The following is a 27790-nucleotide window of genomic DNA, read 5'->3' as shown; positions in this document are numbered from 1 at the left end:
GGGTGTCTTTCCACCCAGGCCTGGTAACTCCATCACATGGTGACTGGAGAGACCCAAGATCCAGGCCAGCTGGTAGACTGGCCAAGGCTGAGAAGTTGTATTTAAGGAATATGGCTCTTAGGAATGGGACAGGGATGGTCCCATAAGCATGTCTTTTTCCATGCTTATTCAAGGACACTGAAGCTCCATTCCAATTCCTGGTTTCCAGTTTTGAGTCTGATTTCAGATGCCTACCTTGAATGAGCACCCATTTCTCAGAGCCAATACCCCTGTTCTATTTCCAGTTCTGCCACCTGTTTCTTGTTTCCAGTCTCCCCTTACTGCTTTGTGTTTCTGTTTCATTTCTATTTTTATTTGAAAGACTTTTAAAAATCTTTACACCTGATAGGGATAGGAAAGGTGGAGTAGGGGCCTTGAAATGTCAACTAAATAAAATATCACTAACTAAAAAGAAAACGAATCAACCAGAATAAGAACATTTGGGCCAGAAATTTCGCTCAGACTCTTTAAGCTTCAGTTTCCCCATCCTAGAGTTTTTGCTGAGACTTAAATGAGATGGGATTATTTTAAGATAATCCCATCTTAAAATTATTTGCAAACTGTAAAGCCATAAAACATTATGTACTATTTGTGTTTGTACTCAAGTCTATCGTGGATGCTTCATTAGAGTCAGATAGCGTTAATGGGTCTTGTTAACAGGTTTGTCACTAGCATATAAGTTGCTTTCTAAATGTCTTACTATGGCCTTTATTATATAAAATATGCAAGTAAAAATGAAAAACAGAATAGTTGGTCTACATGTCAAGACTCTGTGTTTTTATTTGGACTTACAATATGTAGACAACTTCTTAGATTTAATACTCAAAACATGGGTCACTTTTAATAATATGTCATAATTTGTATCTGTATAGAAGCTTTTGACTAAAAAAGAGAAAGTTTCATGTTGATTGATATGAGCAAGAAGGCAAATATGTTATTAAAAATCTAGGTGGTGATATTATTTAAATGTACATTCTTTCCTGAATAGCAAATCCTCTTACTTATATTTTTAACTTCCCAAGCTAAAGCCCAAAGAAGACTAAAATTAAACCCAGAAAAACTTTTGAAAGGATTTCTTAACTAAATCTGGTATCCAATAATTTCACTTTTAGGAAATGGCAAGAGTGGTTGGATCATTCAGTCCAGCTTTGGGCCTTTGATATGCATTTGCAAAGGCTGTACATTATGAGTCCGTCAAAATGACCATTTGGGATGGAATTAACCATCCAACTTTTATTTTTGAAGACAGCTTAGCCAAAGAAACAAATCTCACTGTTCATGCAAAAGAGTCACAAGTTATACAGAAAGAAACAGAAATAAAATGACATTGTAGTGAGAGAAACAGGGCAACAGAGAGAGGGACAGTCAAAGACTGATTGATTGATTCGGCAGTCCGGCCTGGTATGCCATTTCGGTAAAACTTCTAAGGTAATTATTCAGCATGAATAGTTCTCCAGCTTGTCCATTTTCTTTTAGATTTCTAAACAGAATCTCTTAGTGACTTTTTTTCTGCTTTGTCAAAAAAAAAAAAAAAACGTGAACAGCACTGTCTAGCCAAAGAAGCCAATATTTGGAGATATGCCTACCACTCAAAAAAAGCAAAAAGGAAATGCTGGCTGGGCTGAATATGTTTAAGCTGGCTCTCTTTTTAGATCTCTACTAACAAAGTTAGGTTAATCATTGATGAAATCATCTAGAAAATTGAATCAAACAAAACCTTGTGTTGACTGAGTTATCCAAGGAATCCTGGTTTGGTCTCTAATTCTATTTATAATTGCATCTCTTCTTCCTTATCCCTGCCAACAGAGAACAGAGGTCACTGTCTGGTTGCCAGCCCCCATTGCCTGCCTTTCCATGTCAGCTACTCTGCTGGAATAACATGCATTCACGGTCATAGTGAGGTGGCCCCTAGGTTAGAGCTGTGCCACATCTCAAGTTTGACTGGATTTTCTACAGAAAGAAAGCTTTAAGGAATACTTTACTGAGGTGACAACTTGCTTGCCAAGTGCTGAATTCATACATTTTCAAAGAAAAATACAGTGCATGAGGAAGCCTTTTTTATAACCAATATTTTAAACAAAATATTTAGTCTCCTCTATTCTCTTCTGCGTATCATCGCAATCATGGGGACTAAATGGTTCATCTCTGTTTCTGAACAGCTGAAAGGGAGAAGTGCTGACCCAGGGATTGGAGTGGAAGGGATGGTGAGTTGCCATTCCTTGCAGGACTGAATCAGGGGGCTGTGAAATGAGCAGTATGCATCCCATCTTAACCATCATTCTCTCCTTAGGACAGAGCATTCAGTTAGTTTCATGGAAGGGCACCAAATTGCAGCCAAAATTGGAGGGGGGAATTCTAGGCCTTTCCAAGTTATCAGGTAAATGTATGTAAAGCTCTGTTACCCTGCATGACAGACTCTAGGTCCATCCACCTCACTACAAATAACACAATTTTGTTTCTTTTTATGGCTGAGTAATATTCCATTGTATATATGTGCCACATCTTCTTTATCCATTCACCTGTAAATGGACACTAAGGTTGCTTCCATGTCCTGGCTATTGTAAATAGAGCTGCAATGAACATTGTGATACATGACTCTTTTTGAATTATGATTTTCTCAGGGTATATGCCCAGTCTGTCATACAGAGTGAAGTAAGTCAGAAAGAGAAAAACCAATACCGTATGCTAACACATATATATGGAATCTAAAAAAAAAAAAAAATGGTTCTGAAGAACCTAGGGGCAGGATAGGAATAAAGACGTAGACTTGAGAATAGACTAGAGGACACAGGGAGGGGGAAGGGTAAGCTGGGACAAAGTGAGAGAGTGGCATGGACATATATACACTACCAAATGTAAAATAGATAGCTAGTGGGAAGTAGCCGCATAGCACAGGGAGATCAGCTCAGTGCTTTGTGACCACCTAGAGGGGTGGGATAGGGAGGGTGGGAGGGAGATGCAAGAGGGAGGGGATATGGGGATATACGTTTACATATAGCTGATTCACTTTGTTATCAGCAGAAACTAACATACCATCGTAAAGCAATTATACTCCAATAAAGACGTTAAAAAAAAAAAGCTCTGTTACCAATTAGCAACAATCTATTTTTGAGTGCCTGTCCATTTTCTAAACCTTTCCTTTTTTTTTTTTTTTTGTTTGTTTTGTTTTTTTTTTGCAGTACGTGGGCCTCTCACTGTTGTGGCCTCTCCCGTTGCGGAGCACAGGCTCCAGACGTGCAGGCTCAGCGGCCATGGCTCACGGACCCAGCCGCTCCGCGGCATGTGGGATCCTCCCGGACCAGGGCACGAACCTGCGTCTCCTGTATCGGTAGGCAGATTCTCAACCACCGTGCCACCAGGGAAGCCCTAAACCTTTCCTTTTGAATTGTTAAGAACACTTGGTAATTATGTAAGAGAGAAAACAGCCCTATGGGTTAGGCCACAGTGGAGACCAATCATCTTACAGTTTGTTCATCAGGTTCTCTGCCCGTGCAGCCCTCCATATGCTCAGGACCCCTGCTATGATGTGTGGGATTTTGAATGAGTAAAGGCTGTCACCCTGACCACATGATGTGGTAGTTTCCTGAATGGATATGGAGAAATACCACATTTCCCAACTAATACAGGCTCTAGGTTTCCAAGATCTGAAGCAGAGTCTCATGGTTAACAAAAAAGAAGACAACTGTGAATTTGGTGGCTGGCAACTTCAAAGCTCAAGAGAGCATGGTTTAATTTTGTTTTCCTGGCTGAGATACAAATCTCCAAGCCAACCCCATTTCAGTGTCCCATGCTCCTGCCTGGTTTTCTTCTTTAAACCCATTTTTGCTACTCCTGGCATCTACTCCCTCCTGGCTTCCATTTGTCTCCAGCTGTTCAATGCCTACTATTTGCTGTCAAACACAGTGGCCTGCTCCACATTTCTCTGCCTCCAGGTCTTCCATCCTGAAGTGGATGGTTTATCCTCTCATCGCTGGCAGCGCCTTAGCAAACACAGCCCTGAGCTCTGGCTTGGGTATCAGGCTGGAATGTGAGGGTGAATAAAAAGATTGAAAGTATTTAATGTTGGGTTCTCATTCTGCAAAGATGGTCTACTGATTTCACAACCATTAAGAGGAGAATCAGCAGTCATAATCAGTATAATTTAGGTAAGTTCCCATGCTTTCAGTCAAGCGATGTGACCAACCGACAAGGCTAAACCAACAAGCTGAAGCCTGAAGACACGGGTGTCAATTACAGGCATATCTGCCACCCACATGTAGTTCTCGTGCCTCATTCCTTGTGAATCTAGCTCAGTCAGAGATACAGACTCAACGTATATGTAGCTATTTGTCTACACAGACAGAGCACTTACCTCTATGTCTTTTCAGAATTTGAAACTGCCAACAATCTAATGTTATTTTGCTCTCCTATTTTATAACCCTCACGTTTGTAATGATTCGTAAGTGAACGGTCTTGAAATCGCTATTAAAGTATGTCATATTTTTTAAAAAGGAGGAGTAACACTTTGAACTATATGTCCTCGGCATTTTGTTGAGAATAAGACATACATTTATATTCATCTGTGGTCAATATATGCTATAGAGCAGAACAGATGAGTCACAGCAAAGACCAAGATAAAAGATGGTGAACACATTGGCAAAGCAGCAGAGAAATCATGAGCTAATCACGAAACAAAGGATTTTTTTTCTGCCGAACAATTTAACACAGCAACATATAATATTTCAGAAGCAACTTCCCCTATACTTTATGATGATTGTTCTCCAAAAATCATACTTTATTACATTATGTGGATGAACAAAAGTGACACTGATGGCTATGAAGGATTTTGCAGGGTTTCTCTCCTCTGAGTAGAGGTAGCTATTTTAAGATTCTAAGGGACAATTTGTCAACTTGATGGCAATCATAAAATGATGTCATTTTCTAAAAATGTGTTGCGAGCATCTCAACATGAGATGAATGAAACAACATTTGCTATCACTTAGGACAATCTCCATCCTCAGCAGTCTAATTTCTAAGATACACTAGAGCATTTCCTCCTATTCAAGAAAATAAAATTGGTTTAGATTCCCAAGAATCTTGTGTTTCAGACACATACACACCCCTCTTGCACTTGTATGAAGACAACTCCATAAATGTGATGGAATGCATATGTGACACAGAAATGTACTGTTTATATTCACTGGCTTTAAACACGTCTGTGAAGATAAAACAAGCAGCAATTTGTTTCAGGAACTCACTTTGGGGGAGAGTTGAGCAAAAGTCAAGGGAGTCTGCTGAATGTGAGGGGAGTTGGAGAGCTGTGTCTTGTGCTGAACAACTAATGTGGCAGGGACCAATAAATGGCAGAGATCCTAAACATTGTGTTCAGCAGTACATCCTGTGTCCATCAGAGAACTTGACAAGAGTACTAGGCAGTTGGTTAAACAGTGAGTAAATCATCAGTTCATCAATCTTTCATTTCCACTTAAGCTATGCAAATACTAATGCCTCCTCATCCCAATCTACGGCCCTACCTACCCACCCCAGGATGCCCATTTACGACTACTTCCCCATTCAAAACTGCCCTTACTGTTTATTTGAATGAATGTTATTTGTTTAAAACATGTTGTTAAGAAGGCGAGAGAAATGTGGGAAAAAGAGAAGCTCTGGCGAGGATTTATCCCTGAAGACCTTGCACCCTCTGGGGTGGAGCTCCATTCTATTCTGTGCTGAGGTTCGCACATCAAATACTTGCAACAGATTGCTACTTCCTGTATATGATCATATATATTGGTAGACTTTAGCTGTTTTGAATCTGCAATTTGATTTCCTAATTCAGTTGGGATAGAGGGTAGAAGAGTCATAAAGGTTTGTTGTTGTTTTGTTTGTTTGTTTTATTTCTCTCCCAGCTCTTCTCCAAGCCATACAAATTTGAGTGCCTGTGCTCTTCAGGAATCTCAAGGCCACTCCTAGAGATAAATCGACATGTCAGCATAACAAAACTGTTATGGTTTTATATTCATCTGTGGTCAATATAGTCTATAGAGCAGAACAGATGAGTCACAGCAAAGACCAAGATAAAAGATGGTGAGCACATTGGCAAAGCAGCAGAGAAATCATGAGCTAACTTTGGGAACTCGATCAGTTGGAAGTTCACCACAGAACACGAAGATGGGACCCAGACATTAAATAATTTACGACGGTCTACAAAGTTGTAAATATTTTCATTTCAATAAGTTATTTTTAATGAACTTTTGTAGAAACTGCTTTTCCAATTATTAAGTAACAAAAAGACACAAATCAGGTTGGATTCTACACTCAATAACGTTAAAAATGGCATTTTCCTAATTATGCATTTTTGACATTATGCTCCAAAATGCATAATGTTGTAATGTCCATACACACACACACACACACACACACACACACACACACACACACAGTATTTTACAAGAGCGTAGCTAAGATTGTGAGTTCTGGAGCTTGAGCGCTCTCTCTACCACTTAAAATTGTTTAATCTTGAGTAAGTTACTTAACCACTCAGTCCATGACTCTGGTTGGGTCAGACTGAGCTGCCAGCTCCATTTCTGCAGGTGCCCTTTCGCTTATTCCTTGAAGACTTCATTTTGCCAGAACCCGTACCATAGGGTCCCCACACCCAGCTCCACGTCACAAGCCTGATCAGCAGCAGCCCTGGGACAGTAAAAACGAGCCATTCTTTTATATCAAACTCACTTGCAAAACCGCACATTTTCATACAAGTGTAGAATCTAACTGTTAACCTAAACTGAAGGTCTAACAGAATCTTCTAATATAAAACTATATACTCCTACCAGAAGCTGTGCCAGAAAAAAATTGAGACTTCAGGCTGGGCATTTACTACAACTTCAAACTCAAACATTTTTATATTGTTCAGTTCAGTCTGATTTAAACAAAACATTTGCAAAAGAGATGCTTGGGGCCAGGAAAGTCTGTGGGCCAAATAGTCCTTCTGTCCCTAGATTTGAGCAAAAGTTCAAATAAATGGAATTTTCTTAAATGGAAACACCTGCTTGCATTTATTGTTGTGAATTTCATTATGAGAATTTTATACAGGACACTAATGTAGTGAATAATGAAGTCCATGAACTTGATGGTGGAAGAGGACTGATCCTAATTACCAACAGAGTTTTGAGGGAAAAAAAAAAAATGCTAACAAAACTTCAAAATGCAACTTAAATTCAAAAAATTTCCTCTACAAAAAGACTTCTAATAATCATCCTACCTTTAATCTCTGGAATACTTATTGATATAAACTCAAATCTTCCAAATATATGCTAAATTGTCAGCTTGAAAAAGAAACAAGAATAGTGAGTAAACATATAAAAAGATGCTCTACTTTGTGAACAGGGAAGTGCAAATAAAATCAGCAATAGGATGCCATCTTACCCAGTAAACCAACAAAAATCAAAAAGCCTTGATAGTAAGTTTAAGAAGTGTGTGTGAGAATAGAAAGCAATATGGTCTTTTTGGAGACGATCTGGCAGCGTTGCTAAAGTTAAAGAAGGTGTGCCCTGGAGAAGTCCCTGCATTTGTGCACCAGGAGATTTAAAATAGCAAACAACAAAACAAAAAATGGAGGTAACCTAAATGTCCATTCATAGCAATAACTACTTTAGGAAAGTATCATCTCCAGATGTTAAAACAGTGGCTAAAGTATAAGGAGAAACAGAGGAGGGTCTCAGAGGTCTCCCTACAAGTTACTGGTTTATTACAGATGGAACTGCTACGGGCTGAATGCTTGTGTTCCCCCACCCACCGGCCCAAATTTTTTGTTGAAACCCTAGTCTCCCAACGTGATGATATTTGGGGACGGGGCCTTTGGGAGGTAATTAGGTCATGGAGGTGAAGTCCTAGTGATGGGATTAATGTCATTTTAAGAGACACCAGAGAGCTTGCTTCCGTCTCAGCTCTCCACCACGTGAGGATGCACTGAGACAATGGCGTTCTGCACATGAGGAGGAGAACCCTCAGCAGACCCTAGATCTGCCTGTGTCTTAATCTTGGACTTCCCAGCCTCCAGAACTGTGAGAAATAAATGTTTGTTGTTTAAACCCCCTGGTCCATGGTGTTTTGTTATAGCTGCTCAAGTTGACTAAGGCAGGAACCTAGTAGCTTTAAAGGATAAACATGGCAGACACCATTGCAACTAAGTGACCAGCAATGGGACAAATTGACATCATGTACCCCCACCCCCGCCCCACAGGCTGCACTGGGGATACCCCATGGCTTCTGCTACATACCTGCCCCAAACAGTTTGGCTTGAATCTAATCGTGAGAATGCATCTGTATAAAACCAGACTGACGGCCATTCTACGAAGCAATGGACCTGTGTTGTTCAAAGTGTCAAGGTCAAGAAAGACATAGAAAGACTGAGAAACTGTTCCAATGAAAGAAAACTAAACAGATGTGACAGCTAAATGCAATGTCACCCTTGGATCTGGGACCAGAAAAAAAAAACAGTGGGTCAATTGGCAAAATCTTAAGAAGATGTATGGGCTAGATACTATTATTGTATCAATGTTAATTTCTTGGTTTTGATCATTCTAGTATAGGTATGTAAGAGAACTGCTTTAAGAAATATTCCTGAAGCAGTATTTTGAGGTAAAAGGGTATCATGTATGCCATTTATTCTCAAACATTTCAGGAAAACAATATTGTGTGTGTGTGTGCGTGTGTGTGTATGTGTGTGTGTGTTAAAGAGACACAGAGAGAAACAGAGAGGCAAAAAGAGCCTGGAGGGAGAAAGAGAGAGAGAGAGAGAGAATGATTAATATTAAGTGTGGTAAAATGTTAAGATTTGGGGAATCTCAGTGAGAAGGGTACATGAGATTTTTCCACTAGTTTTTACTTCTTAATAAATCTGTCAATGATAACAAGTGCTAAAAACTATACTAAAAAACAAAAAAAACGGACAGACAGAACCCTAGGACAAATGGTAAAAGCAAAGCTATACATACAAAATCGCACAAAGAAGCATACACGCTCACAAAAAGAGAAAAAGGAAAAAAATATATATATCTATACATATAAAACGGAAGAGAGCAACCAAATCAATAAACAAATCTACCAATGATGATAAACTCTAAATACTAAACTAAGATAAACATAAAACCAGAAACAAATTAGATCAATGGAACAGGATAGAAAGCCCAGAGATAAAAGCACGCACATATGGTCACCTTATTTTTGATAAAGGAGGCAACAATATACAATGGAGAAAAGACAGCCTCTTCAATAAGTGATGCTGGGAACACTGGACAGCTACATGTAAAAGAATGAAATTAGAACACTCCCTAACACCATACACAAAGATAAACTCAAAACGGATTAAAGGCCTAAATGTAAGGCCAGACACTATAAAACTCTTAGAGGAAAACATAGGCAGAACACTTTATGACATAAATCACAGCAAGACACTTTTTGACCCACCTCCTAGAGAACTGAAAATAAAACCAAAAATAAACAAATGGGACCTAATGAAACTTAAAAGCTTTTGCACAGCAAAGGAAACCATAAACAGGACAAAAAGACAACCCTCAGAATGGGAGAAAATATTTGCAAATGAAGCAACTGACAAAGGATTAATCTCCAAAATATACAGGCAGCTCATGCAGCTCAATATCAAAAAAACAACCCAATCCAAAAATGTGCATAAGACATAAATAGACATTTCTCCAAAGAAGATACACAGACTGCCAACAAACACATGAAAGAATGCTCAACATCACTAATCATTAGAGAAATGCAAATCAAAACTACAATGAGGTATCACTTCACACCAGTCAGAATGGCCATCACCAAAAACTCTACAAACAATAAATGCTGGAGAGGGTGTGGAGAAAAGGGAACCCTCTTGCACTGCTGTGGGAATGTAAATTGATACAGCCACTGTGGAGAACAGTATGGAGGTTCCTTAAAAAACTAAAAATAGAACTACCATATGACCCAGCAGTCCCACTACTGGGCATATACCCTGAGAAAACCATAATTCAAAAAGACTCATGTACCTCAATGTTCACTGCAACTCTATTTACAATAGACAAGACATAGAAGCAACCTGAGTGTCCATCTACAGATGAATGGATAAGGAAGATGTGGCACATATATATAATGGAATATTACTCAGCCATAAAAAGAAACAGAATTGAGTTATTTGTAGTGAGGTGGATGGACCTAGAGTCTGTCATACAGAGTGAAGTAAGTCAGAAAGAGAAAAACAAATACCGTATGCTAACACATATATATGGAATCTAAAAAAAAAAAAATGGTTCTCATGAACCTAGGAGCAGGACAGGAATAAAGACACAGACGTAGAGAATGGACTTGAGGACATGGGGAGGGGGAAGGGTAAGCTGTGACAAAGTGAGAGAGAGGCATGGACATATATATACTACCAAATGTAAAACAGATAGCTCGTGGGAAGCAGCTGCATAGCACAGGGAGATCAGCTCAGTGCTTTGTGACCAACTAGAGGGGTGAGATAGGGAGGGTGGGAGGGAGACGCAAGAGGGAGGGGATATGGGGATATATGTGTAGGTATAGCTGATTCACTTTGTTATACAGCAGCAACTAACACACCACTGTAAAGCAATTATGCTCCAATAAAGATGTTAAAAAAATAAATCTGAATGCTCCTCAAAATAAAAAAGGAAAAGGAAAAAACGAAGCAGGGGAATGAATACTGAGGACATTTTGTTTAGTGGCTACTTCGCAGGAAGGAGGAGCTTGGGATGCAGAGAGGCGGACAGAGGCCTGTGAAGGTGCTGCTCATAGCGTTTCATAAACAGCACTTTCATCTCTAGTCTTTCAGGAATAAACATAGGCTCTAGATATTCTTTTTATATATGAAGCATTCATAGTTTATAACCAGGAAACCCATATTTGCCACAGAAGGCAGTACCCAGTGCAACTCAAGCTTCCAGGGTTTGGCTGGAGATGAGGGAAGGGTCCCTGGAGGAACTGGTATGTGAGAAGGCAGGTGAGGGAGAAAAGAGCCTTCTGGGCTGGGAAACACCCAGTCAGGGCCGTGCCTCACAGGTGCATGTTGCACACCAGGTGCTCAGAGGTGGCCCCTGGGCCTTTGACAAGGGAGCAAAGGGAGGCTGGGGTCTGGAACTACCACATCAAAGATTTTCAGTGTTAGCACTGGGGCAATTAAATGTGTCTGTATTTCCCCCAGCAAACTGGATAATTCATAAACATTTAATGTCCAATTTATTGTAACTAACTGCAACTAGAAAAAAATATTTAGAAATGTTAGAAATGTTCAATGAGAAATGACAGGGGGTGCGCTTTGAAAAATAAAGAAATCGCAGACCTAAAATGCAATTTTTCCTCACAGCCACATCCATTCTTGAAAGGCAATAATTAAAATGGGTCCTTTTAAAAAATCTCTGAACCGGTTTCATTTTTTTGTCAGAAGCATTGGACTGAATGCTGGGCTATTATTTGCAAAGCTAGGTAATATTTAAGCATCTAAGTAAGGAGGAGAAAGATAATGCCTTACTGCTTCTCCTGTACGACAATATTTGCAGTACATTTCCCTTTCAAAAGAACATGGAGTGGTTAGAACATTTAAAAGAACTGTAAATATGCACAGACATCTCTCCAGTCATTTATTACATTATGATAAAACTAACTGTCTGATGAGGTGAGACAATAAGTAAACGATTACAATGAAAAGTAAATCACATATCAAGAAGTGCTATGGAAACTCAGGAGAGGAAGAGATTGTTTGCCTATAGATTTAGGGAGGGTAACAGGTGAAGGGCTGGGTCTTGAAAGGCAAGTAGGAGCTGAACAAGAAGAGAAAAAAGAGCAGCCGGTGGCATAAAAGCGCACAGCATCCGTAGGAAACGCCCAGCACCTTAAGTGGCTATAGTGCACAGTGAGGAAAGAACCTAATGGAAAGTGAGGCTGGAAAGGCAAGTTTGGAACCAGGTGAGATTCAATCCACCGGGGCAGTCATCAAGCGCATGAACGGCACTCGGGAAGAAACATATCATGATCAGAAGTCTGTGCTCACAAGATAAGGCAGATGAAGTGTGGAAGGTGGATGACTGGGTGGGGAGAACAGAGACAGGAAGTAGTTCTGGAGAAAAACCTCAAGGACATTGCAAAAGGCAATTGCATTGGGGAAGAAATCGCGAGCGATTTACCTAGATCACTGTGGTCAGGGCGATGCTTGAAATACTTAGGATGTAGAGCTGTCAACGCTCGGAGCGTGATCCCCTGCAGGGCGGCAGGGAATGGAAAGAATTCAGCATGGTTTCAGTTTGAGATTAAAGGATCAACTGAGATGTAAAACTCAGGTAACAAGAATAACAGATTTATGATGCAAGAAAAATTGTATTAGATATGGATTCTGTTGAGTTTGAAGTCACTAGGGGACTCCAAACTACAGGCATCAATAGGCAGGGCTCAGATACAGAGCACGAAGTAGAGACAGAGTTGGAAACATCAGTGCATAAGTGCGTTGCTGAATCTGTGGGAGGATGAACCAAGGAGGGAGGTTTTTTGGGGAGAGACAGAGAAAAGAAGATCTAAGGCTAGATCCCTGGTGAATTCCAACATGAAGTGGTCCACTTCCCCTAGAGGTATTCCATGATCTGAAAATATATTGAGTAATTCTTGATCCAGTCTTCTGTGCCCCAAAATGTACCGAGTCTCTGTTTATTAATGAATCAAAGATGCCATTTCGAATAAGACTGCTTGTGTTAAAGGGTTCTTTTAGCCATTAGGTAAAATGATAAAAGGTAGTTTCAGCCTCTGTTTCTGAGTAATGGTTACTGAGTCCATGTATACAAAGTTGTAGACAGCTTGTCTGCACAGAATATTTGGTCCTGCCCACCAGGGTCCTCAGTACATGAAACTAAAGACAACATGGAGAAGGAAGTTCAGGGTCTGGTAGGGTTGAGATCTACCATGGATCAGAGTTACTCTCACATAAAATAATGAGGCCTGGTCAGAGACTAGGCCCTAACCCGACCTCCAACAGAGGGAATTCAGGGGTACTTGGGGAAGAATTTGTCCTTTTAATAATCCTTCTAAATGCATGTGTGATAAGATCCCCAAAGATGTCCACCCTCTGATCCCCAGAACCTGGGAGTATGCTAACTTTCCTGGAAAGGGGGACTTTGCAAATGTGATTAAGGTTAAGGATACTGAAATGGGGAGAGTATCCTGCATTACCCAGAGGGCTCAACATAATCACATGAGTCCTTAACAGCAAAAGAGGAAAACAGAAGAATGAGTCAGAGAGATGTGATACATCCGGGACTCGATCCACCATTGCTGGCTTTGAAGATGGAAGAAGGGGCCATGGCCAAGGAAGCTGTTGGTGTCTAGAAGTTGGAAATGGCCTTCAGTTTTCATCCAGCAAGAAAACAGGTACCTTGACCCTACCGTCACAAGAAGTTCTGCCAAGAACCCGCATGAGCAGGAAACACATTTTCCCCTCCAGCCTGCGGAAAAGTACTCAGCCCTCTTGACACCTTGATTTTAGCCTGGGGAGACTGCTGTGGACTTCCTACCTACCTTATGGGAAGATAATATATCTGTGTTATTTAAGCCACACATTTGTAGTAATTTTGTTATGGCAGCAATAGAAATCTAGTGACAGGGCTGGTGTCTCCACAAAGTCACAGAAGCCCAGACTCGGTCAAGTTCTGATCATTTCTTTGGGCCCTGAGAGATCACGTGTCACCATTCAGATCACTCAAGGTGGCAGCAAAAGGCATCAGTGTCAGCTTACAGGAAGCCCAAGGGCACAACCGCACCCTTCCGTGCGCTCACAAATCAGAGACCCACAACTTCAACCTGCTGCTAAACACAGGTCACAGAGTCTCAGCAGCAACAGGTAACACCCCCCTCACGTGTTCAGGAAGTAAGCCACGTGTGCACGCACGGGTTAAGTGTGTGTTTACTGTTTAAACTCCTTTGAAAGCGGTGTTCTATTGGCTTTAAGGCTTATTCACTCTTACTGGAAAGCCCCATAGAAATCTGAGTAAAATTCTAGACTTTCCTTTTATGACATTAAATTATACTTCGGGCTGCTCACGGTGCCCTGGGCTGAGGGAGAAAAGGCACTGGGTCTGAGCTCATCAACCTTGCTCTGTCACCCTGACCATATCCACTTCAACCTCCCTGTGACTCAACTTCCTGATCTATTTTAGACTTTTTCCTCTAGGTCTAAATGTTTATGATGGTAGGACACCAAGAAATGCAGCACAATTTCTCTTTTCTCATTCCCAACATACATTTCACGCGGAGTTGGTATCCGTAAGCACCAGAAGAAAGAATTCTCAGGACAAAATTGAGCTTGAATCACTGAACACACATGAAAAATTTAAATATTCACTATTAGCTTAAACGTGTGTCAAAGGATATTTTTGTGAACAGACAAATGTTTAAAATAAGCACACCAAAAGCTGTTACCAGTGGGTGGTAAGATTATGGGTGATCACTGCTTTTATTTTTCCATTATTACCTATATGTTGAGTTATCAATTTAATAAAGGTGTTCAAAGTACAGCTGTAAAAAGAGACTATTAGATGAAAATTGGAAGTAAAAAGAGAACATAGAGCACAGTTATTACAACCCTCTGAAACAGTGTCAGGAAAGCTCCTTGACCTAAAGAAAAGCAGCAGAGTTTTTAAGAACTCAAATAGCACTCTCACATTCACTGATAACCTCATACAGCTCTGGTGATTTATGAAGTGTTTTCTTGAAAACATAAACCTCTCTCCATCATGGGACTGGGGACCGACTGCTGTCCAAACTCTGTCGCCCACACTTCCTGCATTTGAATCCATCATTTTCTGCAGCCCGCCCAGAGTTTTATTCTGTCCCAGCCTTGTGACTGCTAACAGCGTCTGAGGGAATGACAATGACACCCCTGGCCGAACAGTGAAGCCTGTGTGTGCCACTGAGGCGCCCACAAGGGGAGGAGCTGGTGTTAGAACAACACTAACACCTGCTGGGCTGAGTCTTATTTATCCAAGAGCATCCGTTCATGCCGATTAACATTTTAATTTTTTTTTTATCTTTAAATAGCTTTTGTTGGGAATCTTGAATTCAATTCCATTCAGGATACTTCAGTTTGTGACAACTGAGCACATTCCACATGCTTGTACTTAATTATCATATTTCATTGAATAGTAAATTTTGTGAAGTTTTTTTGTTCGCTTGTTTGCCAAGTCAGATGTTCACCAAAGTATTTCTTCTGAAACATACCTGAGAATTTCTTTACTGCAAACCAGGCACTTAGATTCCCTTTCACACGCCTAACATGTACTTCTGTCGTCTCCAAGGGTGACCTTCTTTCTTACATTTAACAAGCATTTAGTAAATACTGCTGTATGCCACCTTGCTGTCCTGGAAATATGGAAACAATAACCACAGTGCTTATCCAGAAGGTTTCTCAGGGTTTTGGAAATGTGAGGGCAAAACCACACTTCATTCTACATTTCCAGGGGAGACAACAGGGACACGTGTCACGCATTTACATGCCAGAGATCGGACTAGTTACCAGTAAAAGATGAAACGTTATTTCTGGTACAAGCCTCCCATTCTTACGCCCATTTATTATAAAGGCGATTTCCAAGGTACACCTGCTGGGGAATGGATTTATACTTTGGTGTGAATTCAAGTCAATGTTCATCTTGTATCTTTAAGGTTGACTTCTAACTGCTGAATGAAATATGCTGGACCTTGTTAGGGAACAGGCTGCTAGGAGAATGATCTGGGAAGGAAGATTTTGCTGTCTTTTCAACAGCTCGGAAATCACACCAGACAGATCACAAGGAAAGATCATACTACCTTTCTCAGGTGTGAGAAGGAGGTGACAGAGACAGAACTTGAAAAAGAAAGAGTTTCTTACTGCTTTTCGATGGCAGGGAAGAGGTGTGGAGCGTGGAGGATGGTTCAAACTCCCCCCACCCTGGTCTATACCCTAGTCATGTGGGCGCTAAGAGGAGCCTGGCACAGACATTAAGCCAGAGAGCTGCAATTACAAAGACTGGGCATGGGAACCGGAGAGCTCGTGGTCTTAAAAGCAGATGGAGCCTACAGTTCTCTGCAGGAATAGAAAGTGGGAAATGAGGTTACAAGCTTGCCTCTGAGCCTCCACCACGTCGGAGGGACCTGTCTTGCCCACCAGCAGTCACTGCTGGCTGTCCTTCTGCCAATTCTGATGCCTCTAGCCCTGTTCTTTGGGTGTATAAATGCTATTCCCTTCATTACATCCTCAAATAACCACTTTGTGCTACCATTTTCATCTCTGAAATACAAATTTGGTTGTAGATCATTTGGAACCATTCTACCTATTGCTAAAACCAGCTATTTAATCAATAATGGTGTTATTAAAATGAAAAAAATTGAACCATCTATGAAAACCTCTTAAGAATAATAACTCCCTAGATTTTTAGAACTAAGGCACATTTAAAGGTTTTACTGTCCAACCTTATTGTTTTAAAGACAAGGAAACTAAAACCCGAAGAAGCTTAAAGACATAGCCAAGGTTACAGAGCCTGGAAACCATTGCTTCCTAATGATAAAAAGATACATTTTTCAAATTGATTGAGTAGCAACCACATAATGGCTTTTGACTTTGAAAAATGGAAGTTAATAAATGAACCTTCCCTGTTAGCACTCAGAAAGGTCCTGAAAGAATCTTATATGTGCATATTGGTATGCCAATAAATTTTATTACTGGCAGTTACACAGGGAACTTTTATAGCTATTGTAGATATACAGGCTTTAAAGTAAACTGGAACACTTTTCGTTGGAAAATAAAATCCTCTTTTGAATAAATGTCTGATTTTAAAATAAATAATGTAAAAAACATGAAAGTAAATGACTTTCAATATGAGTTCTCCAGATTTGAATTTTCTTCTCCAAAAAAGTTACTGAGGGCTTCCCTGGTGGCGCAGTGGTTGACAGTCCGCCTGCCGATGCAGGGGACATGGGTTCGTGCCCCGGTCCGGGAAGATCCCACATGCCCCGCGGCTGGGCCCGTGCGTGAGCCATAGCTGCTGAGCCTGCGCGTCCGGAGCCTGTGCTCCACAACGGGAGAGGCCCGCATACCGCAAAAAACAAACAAACAAACAAACAAAAAACAGAAGTTACTGAGCTCTGACGTCACTTTCATTTTTGTGAAGGTTACTCAGCTGTAGTTAATTCCCATTCTCTCCTTCTGAAGAGCGTGACAAAGGGACTTTTAAGAGCTAATCAAATAAACAATCCGTGTTTGAAAATAACTTAATTATCATATTTAATTGAATAGTGAATTTTGTTAAGTTTTTTTGTTCGCTTGTTTGCCAAGTCAGATGCTCAGGCCTGTGTTCTGTTTATAGAATGTGTGTTTTGAAAGCCCCAAAGTCACTGGTCATTTTGACAGCCTTAATTAGTCATTTAGATTGGTAATTACCAAAATAATTGTATAAAGAAAAGCTCACTGTGGTCATCATAAATGGTGCCGTCCTTTTCAATAGACCCTCCTCCACACCCTATCGTTAAACTCTGCCATTTTGGTGTTTAACGTAGAGAGCTGCCTCGCTTCCCCAGTTCTACGTGTCAGGGGAGGGGGTTGTGCTGAAACTGAATTAGGAAAACTGACTACTTTCACATTTAGCAGCACAATTAAAGGAACTTTTGATGATTCGGGTCCATTAACTCTGCTATTCTCAGAGGCAGACACTTCCACTGCAATCCAGTTACAAATATTAACGTTTTCAAAGGCAAGTGTTTTGCTCTATAGCCAGTAACTCGGTCACATTCATTAAATTTTATTATTTCTACATCATTTAATGTACGTCAACATGTCAAGTCCAGCGAACACAAGCATTTCTTTCCAGCCCACTGACACTGCTGTGAATGATAAGAGGCAAACAAACCTCACTTCAGTGGGAAAAAAACCCTCTCCTTTGTAAACACGAACATTCAAATCAAGACTACAAAAGACAATGTAACAGATGCAATGCTGCAACTGCAACTACGCCATGCATATCGTGCCAGAAATGTATTCCTACAGAAGGAGAAGAACCAAATGATGCCCCTTTCAAGAGATGAAGGAGCCATTGTTTGCACAGTTTAACACACTCCATGCCAGTCCTGTCCTTGGGAAAGAATCACACTGACAGAGTGTCCAAAGTTGGTGTCACTCCCAGTATCCCACTCTGCTGAGATGTCATAAATGAAAAATTGTTCAGCAGAGCAAAAGTAACCGCAGCTCTTCTCTTGTTGAGAAACTCTTTTTAAAAACCTCTTCCTACGGCTGGTACTCTGAGATTTCCTTTTCTCTCTTTGCTCTCTCACACGGATGCTAACTGCATGTTTAATGAGATCTGCCTGTCTGCCTGGTGGACCTGTCTTCAGAACAGACTAATCGTGGGCAACACAGACTCCAGAGTCAGACTGCCTGCATGTGACTCCTGGATGCAACAATTACCAGCCATTTCATCTGGGGCAAGTTCCTGATCTCCAAGCATCTCCTTCCTCGTCTATAAAATAGGAATAGAAATCCTTCCCCATACGGTTGTCATGAGGATTAAAAGAGACTGTACGAGTCAAGTACCGGGCACACAGGATGTGCTCAATATCTTTCTATTTAATTGCATTTCTGCCACTTACCAACTAGACCGTGAAGAAGATGGCTCAAGGAACAGCATAAGCAGATACTGACAACCCTGACATTTTGAAGTCATAACTCCACTACAGTCTCTCACTGATATACACCCAGCCCACTCTCCCGACGTTCCTTAAGCACTCATTTGCAGTGGGAAGGGAGACCCCCGCCCCTTATTTTCATATAGTCAATACAGCATAAAAGTAGTGAAACTGACAAGTTCCCTTCTCTCAATGGCATTTATATTTGAAGGCAGAAAGCCTGGAAAAGAGAAATAAGAAATTAAATAAGTAGAAAGATCTCTTTAGATAGTGGTAAGAGCTATGAGGAAAGTGAAGAACAGTAATGGGTCAGAGATGTCTGTAGCAGAGGGAGGCTGGGCAAACCGCTTGCAGTTGGGAATCCAAGATGACCTTCCTCAGCAGATGACATCTGAGAACCTGAGGGGCAAGGAGGAGAAGCCGTGAGGACTCCAAGGCAGAGAGAGGGCAAATGTAAGGATCCAATCATCTAATGTCCTAATTTCACAGATCAAGAAACTGAGACTCCAGAAAGGGAAGTGACTCAGCAAAGAGTCACAGAGCCAGGGCTGGAATTCTGGTCTCCAGTCTCACGGGATCTGATATTTACTACACCAACTCCCAAACTGGCCAAATGGTTCAAACTGCATGAGGGAACTTCAACTTGGACAGCCGTCGAGAGGAAAGAGTGTCCCCAGATGGTGGTAAAGGACAGCCAATCAAAGGGGTCCTGGACCACATTAATTACAACATGTGGAAAAACCAAGGTCTTTAACTCCATGGAATCCCATCCTTAGGACATTCAAATGAGAACAAGAAAAACCATTTTTTTCTGAGAGTCAATGACTGAAAGAAAAAAGGTTCATCATTTTCTGATTCTAGCAATCAGATATTCTGATATAACCAATTATTTTCAAATAACTAAGGGTTTCAATATGATGGGAACATAAATCTTCTAAAGCAATAAGTAATCATCATTGCATGTCCTACCTGAGTTGGAGTGATTCTGCTTTCAAATTCTCTGGGAAGTGGGGTGACACTGGCCTCATCCTGGAACCCATCTTTAGGGTTATAACCAGGGTGAGAACTTCTGCAGATTCACATTGCAACTATGTCATGTACGTTACAGAATTTTTTCCTTAACCTAGAAGCTTAACTTAAGTTCACTCTACAATTAAGGTGCTAGATGGAGGAGAAAACACAAAGCAAATAAGCAACGGACTTCCCTAAAGTCACTTAGCAATGAACAAATCTCATTTTTATCCTTAGGCGGTCTAAACTTTATCTTTGTCTCAAGAGACTCTTTCAAAGAGTTGCAGAATAAACCATGGTGTACTAGACCCTCACACAATTGCCTTTACCTGACAATACAGTGCAAAACTACGGCTAAAATTGTAGCTTTGTGTGTCAGTGTGTATGTGTTTCTCACGTTTCAACGTGCTTACAAATCATCAGAGGATCTTATTAATATTCACATTCTGATCCAGGAGGTCAGGTATAGAGCCAGGGATTCTGCATTTCTAGTGACCAGGTGATGCCAATGCTGGCCCATGGACCACATTCTAAGGAATAAGGGTCTATCACTGCATCATGCTGCCCTTTGCGAAAAATTACAGAAGAAAGACTATCTTGTCTTTGGAGTCTCAGTACAAGTTTAAAGCTGACCAAGTCTAGAGCAAATGATCTTCTTTTATCTTATGGCTCTCTTAACCTCACGGCTGATCATGTTTTCCTCTTTGACTTGGTTCTCTAGGATGCACCCTTAGCCAGACTACAGGACTTAATGGTTAGGCGTTTTGTATACGATCGTACTCCACTGACCTACTCCTGACTACATCTACCTTTCCTAACACTGCTTTTTGTTGTTGCTAATATTGCTTTTTACCTCCTCACTATATTTTTCGTTGCTGCTATGTTACTTGCATCTTTGTAAGACACTTGGAATCACTCCTTTGAATAAGATAGTGTGTGAGAAAAGAATCTCAACACAACCCAGTCACATGGAAGTGTGCATCGTCAAGGACACATGACGCATTGGAAAATTTCAGGCCCTTGCTTGGAGTGGGTGAAGTGATTGAGAATGGAGAAGCAGCCAGTCCTGGGAGAGAAGTGGACTTGAGAAGAATGAACTCCGCCCTCTTTCACAATTCACTTATGGCTTTGCCAGATAGATGGCATGGGGTTAGCTAAGTAAGTTCATGTTTTAAGGACTTAACCACTGAGCTCCGGTTGCCTTGGGAAGATCTATTATTAACATGGGTAACTGGAACAGCCTCTCCTGTGGCTTCTAACCTCAGAGGAAAACTGAAGCGACCCCTCACGGGTACTCTGAAATGCCAGTAGGAAGGACAGAGTTCTTCCTTAGGTAGAGCTACCCATCAAAAGGCAACATTAACCAAAGTAAAATCCTTGTGTCTTCCCACTTAGAGATGCCATTGGAAGCAGCTACAAAACTGGTTGCTATTCAGGATGCAAAGAGGTCCCCTGTCAGTTACTTAACTCAGAGCAAGGTATTAACCCTATGAGTCTCAGTGGCCTCCTCTGTAATCTGTAACTATAATGACTTCCTCATAGGATTGCTCTGAGAATTAAATAAAACAATGCTGTGTCAGGCACTTTGTAGGTTCTCAGCAAATGGTTTATTATATAACAACTATTACTGCTCTCTTTCTTTATGCTAGGCCTTAGAGAAAAAGGTTGTAAAGAAAGAGACAGACGAAAATGTTTATTCATTCTTTCACTTTTTGACCCACGTAAAAGTTCTCTAGAGCCCACCGTTGTTACCATATATTTTTAAAGTGACCTCTGCAATGCCCTTGAGAAGTCAAAAACATGAGTTGATACAGTCAATAACAACATTCAACCTTGATCTTGTAAACTAAGTTTGTGATCTTAGAACTTGTAAACTAAGTTCTTCACCGGGCTAGGGACTTTCCTCATTTGAAAACATAAACGTGGGATTGGGATTTATGCTAAAGCCTGTGACTTCTGCTAAAATGTAAACACCCTTGTTATGAAGAACCCTGTCAAAAAAAACTGGAACAGAACAAGACGGTGCTGGGAATGCCAAACTAACAGGCCTCTGCTTTGCCTACTGCTTTCATTCTAGACACTGACAGCAAAACAAGTGTTTCATTTTTCTTCAATATCACTTCCCACATCATTTCACTGACTCCTACTCCAGGCATAGGAGTTTGTGGAAATTCTAGTATCTCCCACTCAATTTCTTAAAACCCTCTTACTCTCAACCATTAAATATCACAAAGTTCAGAGGGAAGGAAAGTCTTCCTTCCAAGAATTCCTCCTGCCCCTGTAAACATGTTTCCATATTCATAGCTTCTCAACCAGAAATCTTCAGTCGGTCAAAGGTTCTGCTTATTCAAAGCTGCCTAAAATATTAATAGGAGTACCACTGGGGAGCAGAGGTAGTTAGGAAACACCAAATCAAAGCAAAGATATGGAATTTGGGGGAATACTGAATCAATACTCTCCTCTCTTAGCCTTTCTGGGTGGGGAGGGAGAAAACACACTGATTAAGTACAGTTGCTTTTAGCAGGATGTTTCCTTTTTAAAAGAAATTAATAAATTTGGATACAATCCAAACACAAGTTGCAGAGCTATTTTTGTGTAACAGCAGAGTAAATGTCCTAAAGAATACATGTAAATAAAGTGGTATGTTCTCATCTAGGAAACACATAAAAGGCATTAGGCAAAAATTGACCAAATGATTAGTTGGTGTTTGGCAAACCTCCACCTGCCTCTGTGTTTCCTTCCCATCATCTGATCCTAGTTAGTTCTTAGCCTCTCTGTTACTCAGTCTTCCATTCCTGTGACCCACCCAATCATGTTCCAGAAATAAAAGTCCGTATCTCTCAAACAAATATAATATATATGCGGAAAAAAGCACCAATCCTATGTTTATAGCTTAATCAACTGTAGAAAGCTATTTAGATGAACTAATTCATGTGAAAGTACAAATGCACTTCACACATTTTTAAAAGAAGAGCTTCTTAGCAAAAAAGAATCTCTAATTAGTGGCATTACAACTTTGTGGCCAATACAGTAGTATATTCAACCAAAAAAAAATAAAACACTCAAGCCCTGACATGAGAGAAATGTTCCTAATCATTTTTGAACTGCGATTCTGCGATACACAAGTTTGCTTTGTGGGACTACTATGAAAGGGGGGCGGTCAGGAAATACTTAAGCTGTGCTTGATCCTGAGATTGGCTTTGGCATGAGTTGTGATTCATTTGTTTTCGATGAAAAAGTTTTAGGATAACTAAGGAGGATATATTTCTGTTTTCAAAATCTATGGCTTTTGCTCATAATTTTTCTTTATTGTTCTCACTCTTTTTTTCTTTTTTTTTTTCCAACAACTTCATTGAGAGACCTTTGACATATAAAAACTGTATATACTTAAGGAGTACACTTTGATGTTTTGATGTATCGTGGGAAGATCACCATGATCAAGTTAAATGACTTATCCATCACTTCTACCTAGTTACCATTGTGTGTGTGTGTGTGTGTGTGTGTGTGTGTGTGTGTGTGTGTGTGTGTGTTGGGAAGATTTAAAGATCTATCGTCTTAGCAAATTTCAAGTGTACAATACAGTATTTTCAACTATTGTCACCACGTTGTACATTGGAGCTCCAGGACTCATTCATCGTGCAGAGGTGACCAATCTGTACCCTTTGATGACCATCTCCTCATTTCCCCTTCTGCTCCCCTCCCCACTCCAGCAACCACTGTTCTACTCTCTGCATCTGTGAGTTTTACCGTTTTAGATTCTACACATACGTGAGTTCATGTAGTATTCGTCTTTCTGTGTCTGACTTATTTCACTTAATATAATGTACACAAATGGCAGGATTTCCTTCTATTTCCCTCTTTTTTAAGGTTAAATGATATGTGTGTGTGTATACACACACACACACCCCCAATGGAATATTATATATCCATTGTAATGGGATATCTTGGCTATTGTGTAGAATGCTCCAATGAAGTTGGGAGTGCAGATAATTTTTCATTATTATTCTTAAGAGGAATGTAGACTAAGGCGGGTCCTCACTAGGAGTCTGCCTGCATATGAGCTACTACAGTGCCTTGGGTTAAAACTAAAATCAAGATTGCTGTGGAATCCACCTCTACTTTCCTCAGCAACTGCCCTGGAAGTAGGCCCCCCGGTAAATGCCCTCACTCAGCATCCCTTCGTTCTCTGATCTCCATAATCCAAACACATTTTGAAGATTTCCTGTCCTATTATGTGTATGTTTGTATGATATATATGTATGTATATATATTTATATATTTTTTGTATTTATATTTTCGGTCCCCAAAAGAGAGATTTCAGAAAGGGTACTGTATGAATCCAGCAGTGAGACAGGTTTTCTCAGCAAGACTTTCTAGTGTGTCTCAAATATTTTTTCAGTAGATGACAGCTTGCTCCAATACACACTATTCCACTTGCTGTATTGAAGTGGGCTACCCATTATCTTCTTCCCCCAGACTATTCATTTTCTCCCTTGACAACCAGGATTTGAGGACTTGAAGCAACAAACACAAAGAGTCTTAAGGCAGTGGATCAATGTAAGCTAAGCTTCATCTTCACTGCACAGTCCCATTACAAGGTTTTAGGTTCAAAAGGGATGCTCTGCCCCACAGAATCCCACTGCGTTTGGGTGCCAACTCAGAGAATGCCTCACTTTCCAGCTTCCCTTTAAGAGTTAACTGATGGGATGGATGCCAGGCACATAAGTCCGTGCTGCCAGAATCGCTGCCCAAGCTGCCTGACTAGATGGGTAAGATCCTTTGATATGTCTTGGCAAGAGCTGGCTCCAGGGTGTTGGCCACGGTGCTGAAGTGAGGGGAGGGGGGCAGGGACACCTTTCCCAGCGAATCATTCCTTCCCCCAACTCTTTTTAAGACACTGGGCTTATTCATTTTGACAAGATACCCTAGGATTTCAAATCTGACATCAATTTGGAGAAAGTAATGTGTATGTCCGCGTACAAAGGTATCCAGGATACATATTCTTTAGAGAAAAGTCGAGTGCTCCAAAAACTCTAGGAGAACCCCGTTAAAAATAAAACAAAAATCAAAAACAACATTTAGGGCTGTTTATTCCAATTGAATGCTACTTATTTCTGTGCACTTGTCTACCAGATCATTACTGAGATTTGGTAAAATGAATCAACTGCAAAATAAAGTTCTCTTAAAGCAAATGGCAGACAATGACAAAGCCACCATCCTGAATAATCATTCCAAAGTGAAAATTACGTTCTATGCATGCCTGAGGATTTTACTATCTCTATTTTTACTCTAGCTGAACCTTTCTTTCAAATGTTCTTTTTGACCGATTATCCTTCCTGCCTTGAAAATGTGCATGCTGATATCAGGACCAGGGCAGCCCCTGGCACAGGGTCTGCTAACAGTTAAATCCCCTCTGGGTGCCTGCAGACTGCAGCCAGTGGTAAGTGAAAGAGAAGGCACCCTGGCCACTGACTCCTGACTCATTTCACACTCCAATCACCCTCACCCTCTTGGGCATCTGATGCCTCTTTCCTCTGCCAGGCAATTAGCTTCCGTTCTGTTCAACTTTCCAACCTCTGGCTTTAGAGAAAAGTCCTGGCTGTGGGAACTGGCTCTGGGCAGCTCTTGGCTCCCTCCTGATGGGTGACTTGCAAGAGTAACACTTTCTTTGACACTCTTAAAAGAAGCCGTTTAATTCCTAATGATGTTTCCTGGCAAAAAGTAAAATGAAACCCACAACGTGGGATTCCGGTCCAGCAAAGGCAGGCCAAGAGTGTCGCTGCTGAACCCAAGTCTTGCTTTAAGTCTGTTCCCACTCGCTTCCCTTTCCCACAAGAGTTCATTTTTCTTCCTCCTGACACTTCCAACCCGGAGTGTGACACCTACTGGAACTTACGAACATCTGGGGAGGTATGGATATGATTTGGGCATCAGATGAGAACGCCTGGCTGCTGCCCCAGGGATTTCCCGCGGAAATCACCCGGCTCTCTTAGAAGGCGTTTCAATAAGGAAGTAACCAGTAAAGTTGGCGGGAGAACCCTGCGAACATCTTAGAAAAATACCAGGAACCACTGGATACTTAACGACCCACGTCTCCTCCAGTCTAGTTCCCTCAGCCCTTTCTGGACTCCTATAAAGCGGTTTGTGGGTTTTTACCCCATGGAGGGAGGGGGGTGAGAAGGGCATTTATTTCCGCGAGAGCGTTCAGATGAGGTTCCCAGCTTTAGCCCGGGCGAGGACCTCGGATCACACCCTCTCCTCCTGCGCCCTAGTCGCCAGGGGTGAAGGGGGCGCGGAGACCCGAGGACCGAGGGGTTCCGCTCCGTAGACTATCCACCCCTCGGGTCTCTGGCACCCCACAACCTAACGCCCACGGGGCTCGCGATGCGTTCCCGTCACCTCCTCACACCCCCAAACCCAGGCATATCCTCTCCCACGCTGCGCTTCTGCTGCCCGCGCGGCTGATCCTCTGAGCGTCCCCGGTCCCCAAACGTGCCCCCGGTCCTCACGCGTCGGTGCCGCTGCCTCGCAGAGGTGGCGCTGGCGGCCCCGGGCGAGGCGGCGGGGGAGGCCGTGCGGGGGCGGGGGAGCCGGGGGGCGGCAGGGAACCGGGCGCCGAGGGCTCCGGGAGGCCGGGCTCGGGCCCCCAGCAGCCCGGGGCGCACGGGGAGGCGCGGAGGACGCGCTGCACTCACCCGCTGCTGCTGCCGGCTGCTGACAGCCACCGCGGCGGCGGACGCGGCGCTGTGCCGGAGTTCGGCCGCCTGCCCGGGTCGCAGCAGGCTCCGGGTGAACCTGCGGGTCCGCTCGCTGGCCATCGCCCGTCGCGGGCCCGGAGCGCGCGTCCCGCTGCCCTCGCCGGCGCCGACCTCCTCTACCCACCGCCGTTCAGGAAGCGGAACTCGGAGCCTCCCCCCGCCCCCCCCCCCCCCCGCCTTCCTCGCTCTACTCGCAAGAGGCGGGTTTTTCTCTCTGACACCCCCCACCCCCTGCGCTCCGCCGAAGCTTCGCGACGACTTTCCAAACTCTGCGCTCCTGCGGGCGCGCGCGGCCAACTCGGCAGGCGGCCCCGACCCGGCTGTTGCGCCTCTGGAGTGGGGAGCGCGGGACGCGCGTGGGGCGGCTCCTGCCCGTGCCAACCCCCGGCCTCAGCCGGCCACCCGCGACTGTGCCCGCAGCCCCCAGGACCGGCGTGTGGCGGGGGAGGGGCGCGGGGCGGCGGCGGCCGCGGGGCTCCGGGCGGGGCCTGCCCACCGCCCTCGTGCCCATTTGGAGGCTCCTTGCGGCGCTGGAGCTCTGGCCGCGTTCGCTGGTTTCGCCCCGACTTTCCGGGGTTGGCGAGAGGGCGCGGGCAGAGCTCAGTTCGCCCTTCCAGCCTTGGAATCAGGTCAGAGGCTTATAAACGGTCTGGTGGCTGGGATCTCCGCAGCATCTCCCGAGCCAGGCTTTCAAAGTCTCCTTTGCCCGAAGTCCTCACTCAGGGCCTTGGAATAAGCGTGCAAGTTCATAGATGCCTCAACCAGTATTCATGAAACGCCTACTATGTGCCAGTGCACGTTGTTCTGGAAACTGGGCTAAGAGGGGGAACCTACCAGCCCCACCTTAAGGCTGTGAGGGGCTGACGAGGTTTTTGAGCTTGGGGTAGGAGGCAGCAGATAACCAAGTTAATGAAAGAATACAAGTATGTGAACAAGGGAGTTTCAGATAATACAAGCTAGAAACCAATAAATCAGGGTAATTAATGTGAGGTAAGAAGCTGGGGAGTAGCACATAGGGTGAACTGGCTAGAACTGACGGTGGCCTTGCCAGGTGGTGTGGGTCAGGTATGCGGGTGGACTTATATTTGTGTTGTTTTTCTTCTCCCACTCTTGCCACACATGCATCTGGCCTGCACATTGTCCCTAGCTCTCTGATTAAAGTCTTCTGAGAATTCTCATCCTGAGTCACACCCCAGGGTGGTTCTCCAACTCCATGTGGGGCTGGGAGTCGGGAAGAGCAGCCCCCGCCCCTAGGATACCAGTCTGAAGAGATTCAGGGCAGCCACTCCAAGTAG

General features: G+C 42.6%; 1 protein-coding gene across 2 annotated transcripts in view; it reads right to left on the bottom strand.

Annotated features, from left to right (window-relative positions):
* The window catches only part of DOCK10 (dedicator of cytokinesis 10), a 280789-nt gene extending 254194 nt beyond the window's left edge, over positions 1–26595 (bottom strand). For both annotated transcript variants that reach the window (XM_033859650.2, XM_019923632.3), the window contains exon 1: positions 26433–26595. In XM_033859650.2, coding sequence (XP_033715541.1) covers positions 26433–26555 — 123 coding nt within the window. In that variant the 5' untranslated portion in view covers positions 26556–26595. The remainder of the gene's footprint in view (positions 1–26432) is intronic.
* Positions 26596–27790: the final 1195 nt, after the last annotated feature.

Source organism: Tursiops truncatus, chromosome 7 (assembly GCF_011762595.2).
Source record: "Tursiops truncatus isolate mTurTru1 chromosome 7, mTurTru1.mat.Y, whole genome shotgun sequence".
NCBI classification, from domain to species: domain Eukaryota; kingdom Metazoa; phylum Chordata; class Mammalia; order Artiodactyla; family Delphinidae; genus Tursiops; species Tursiops truncatus.
The sequence above is the reverse complement of the archived record's forward strand: the minus strand, read 5'-3'. Positions and strand labels throughout refer to the sequence as shown.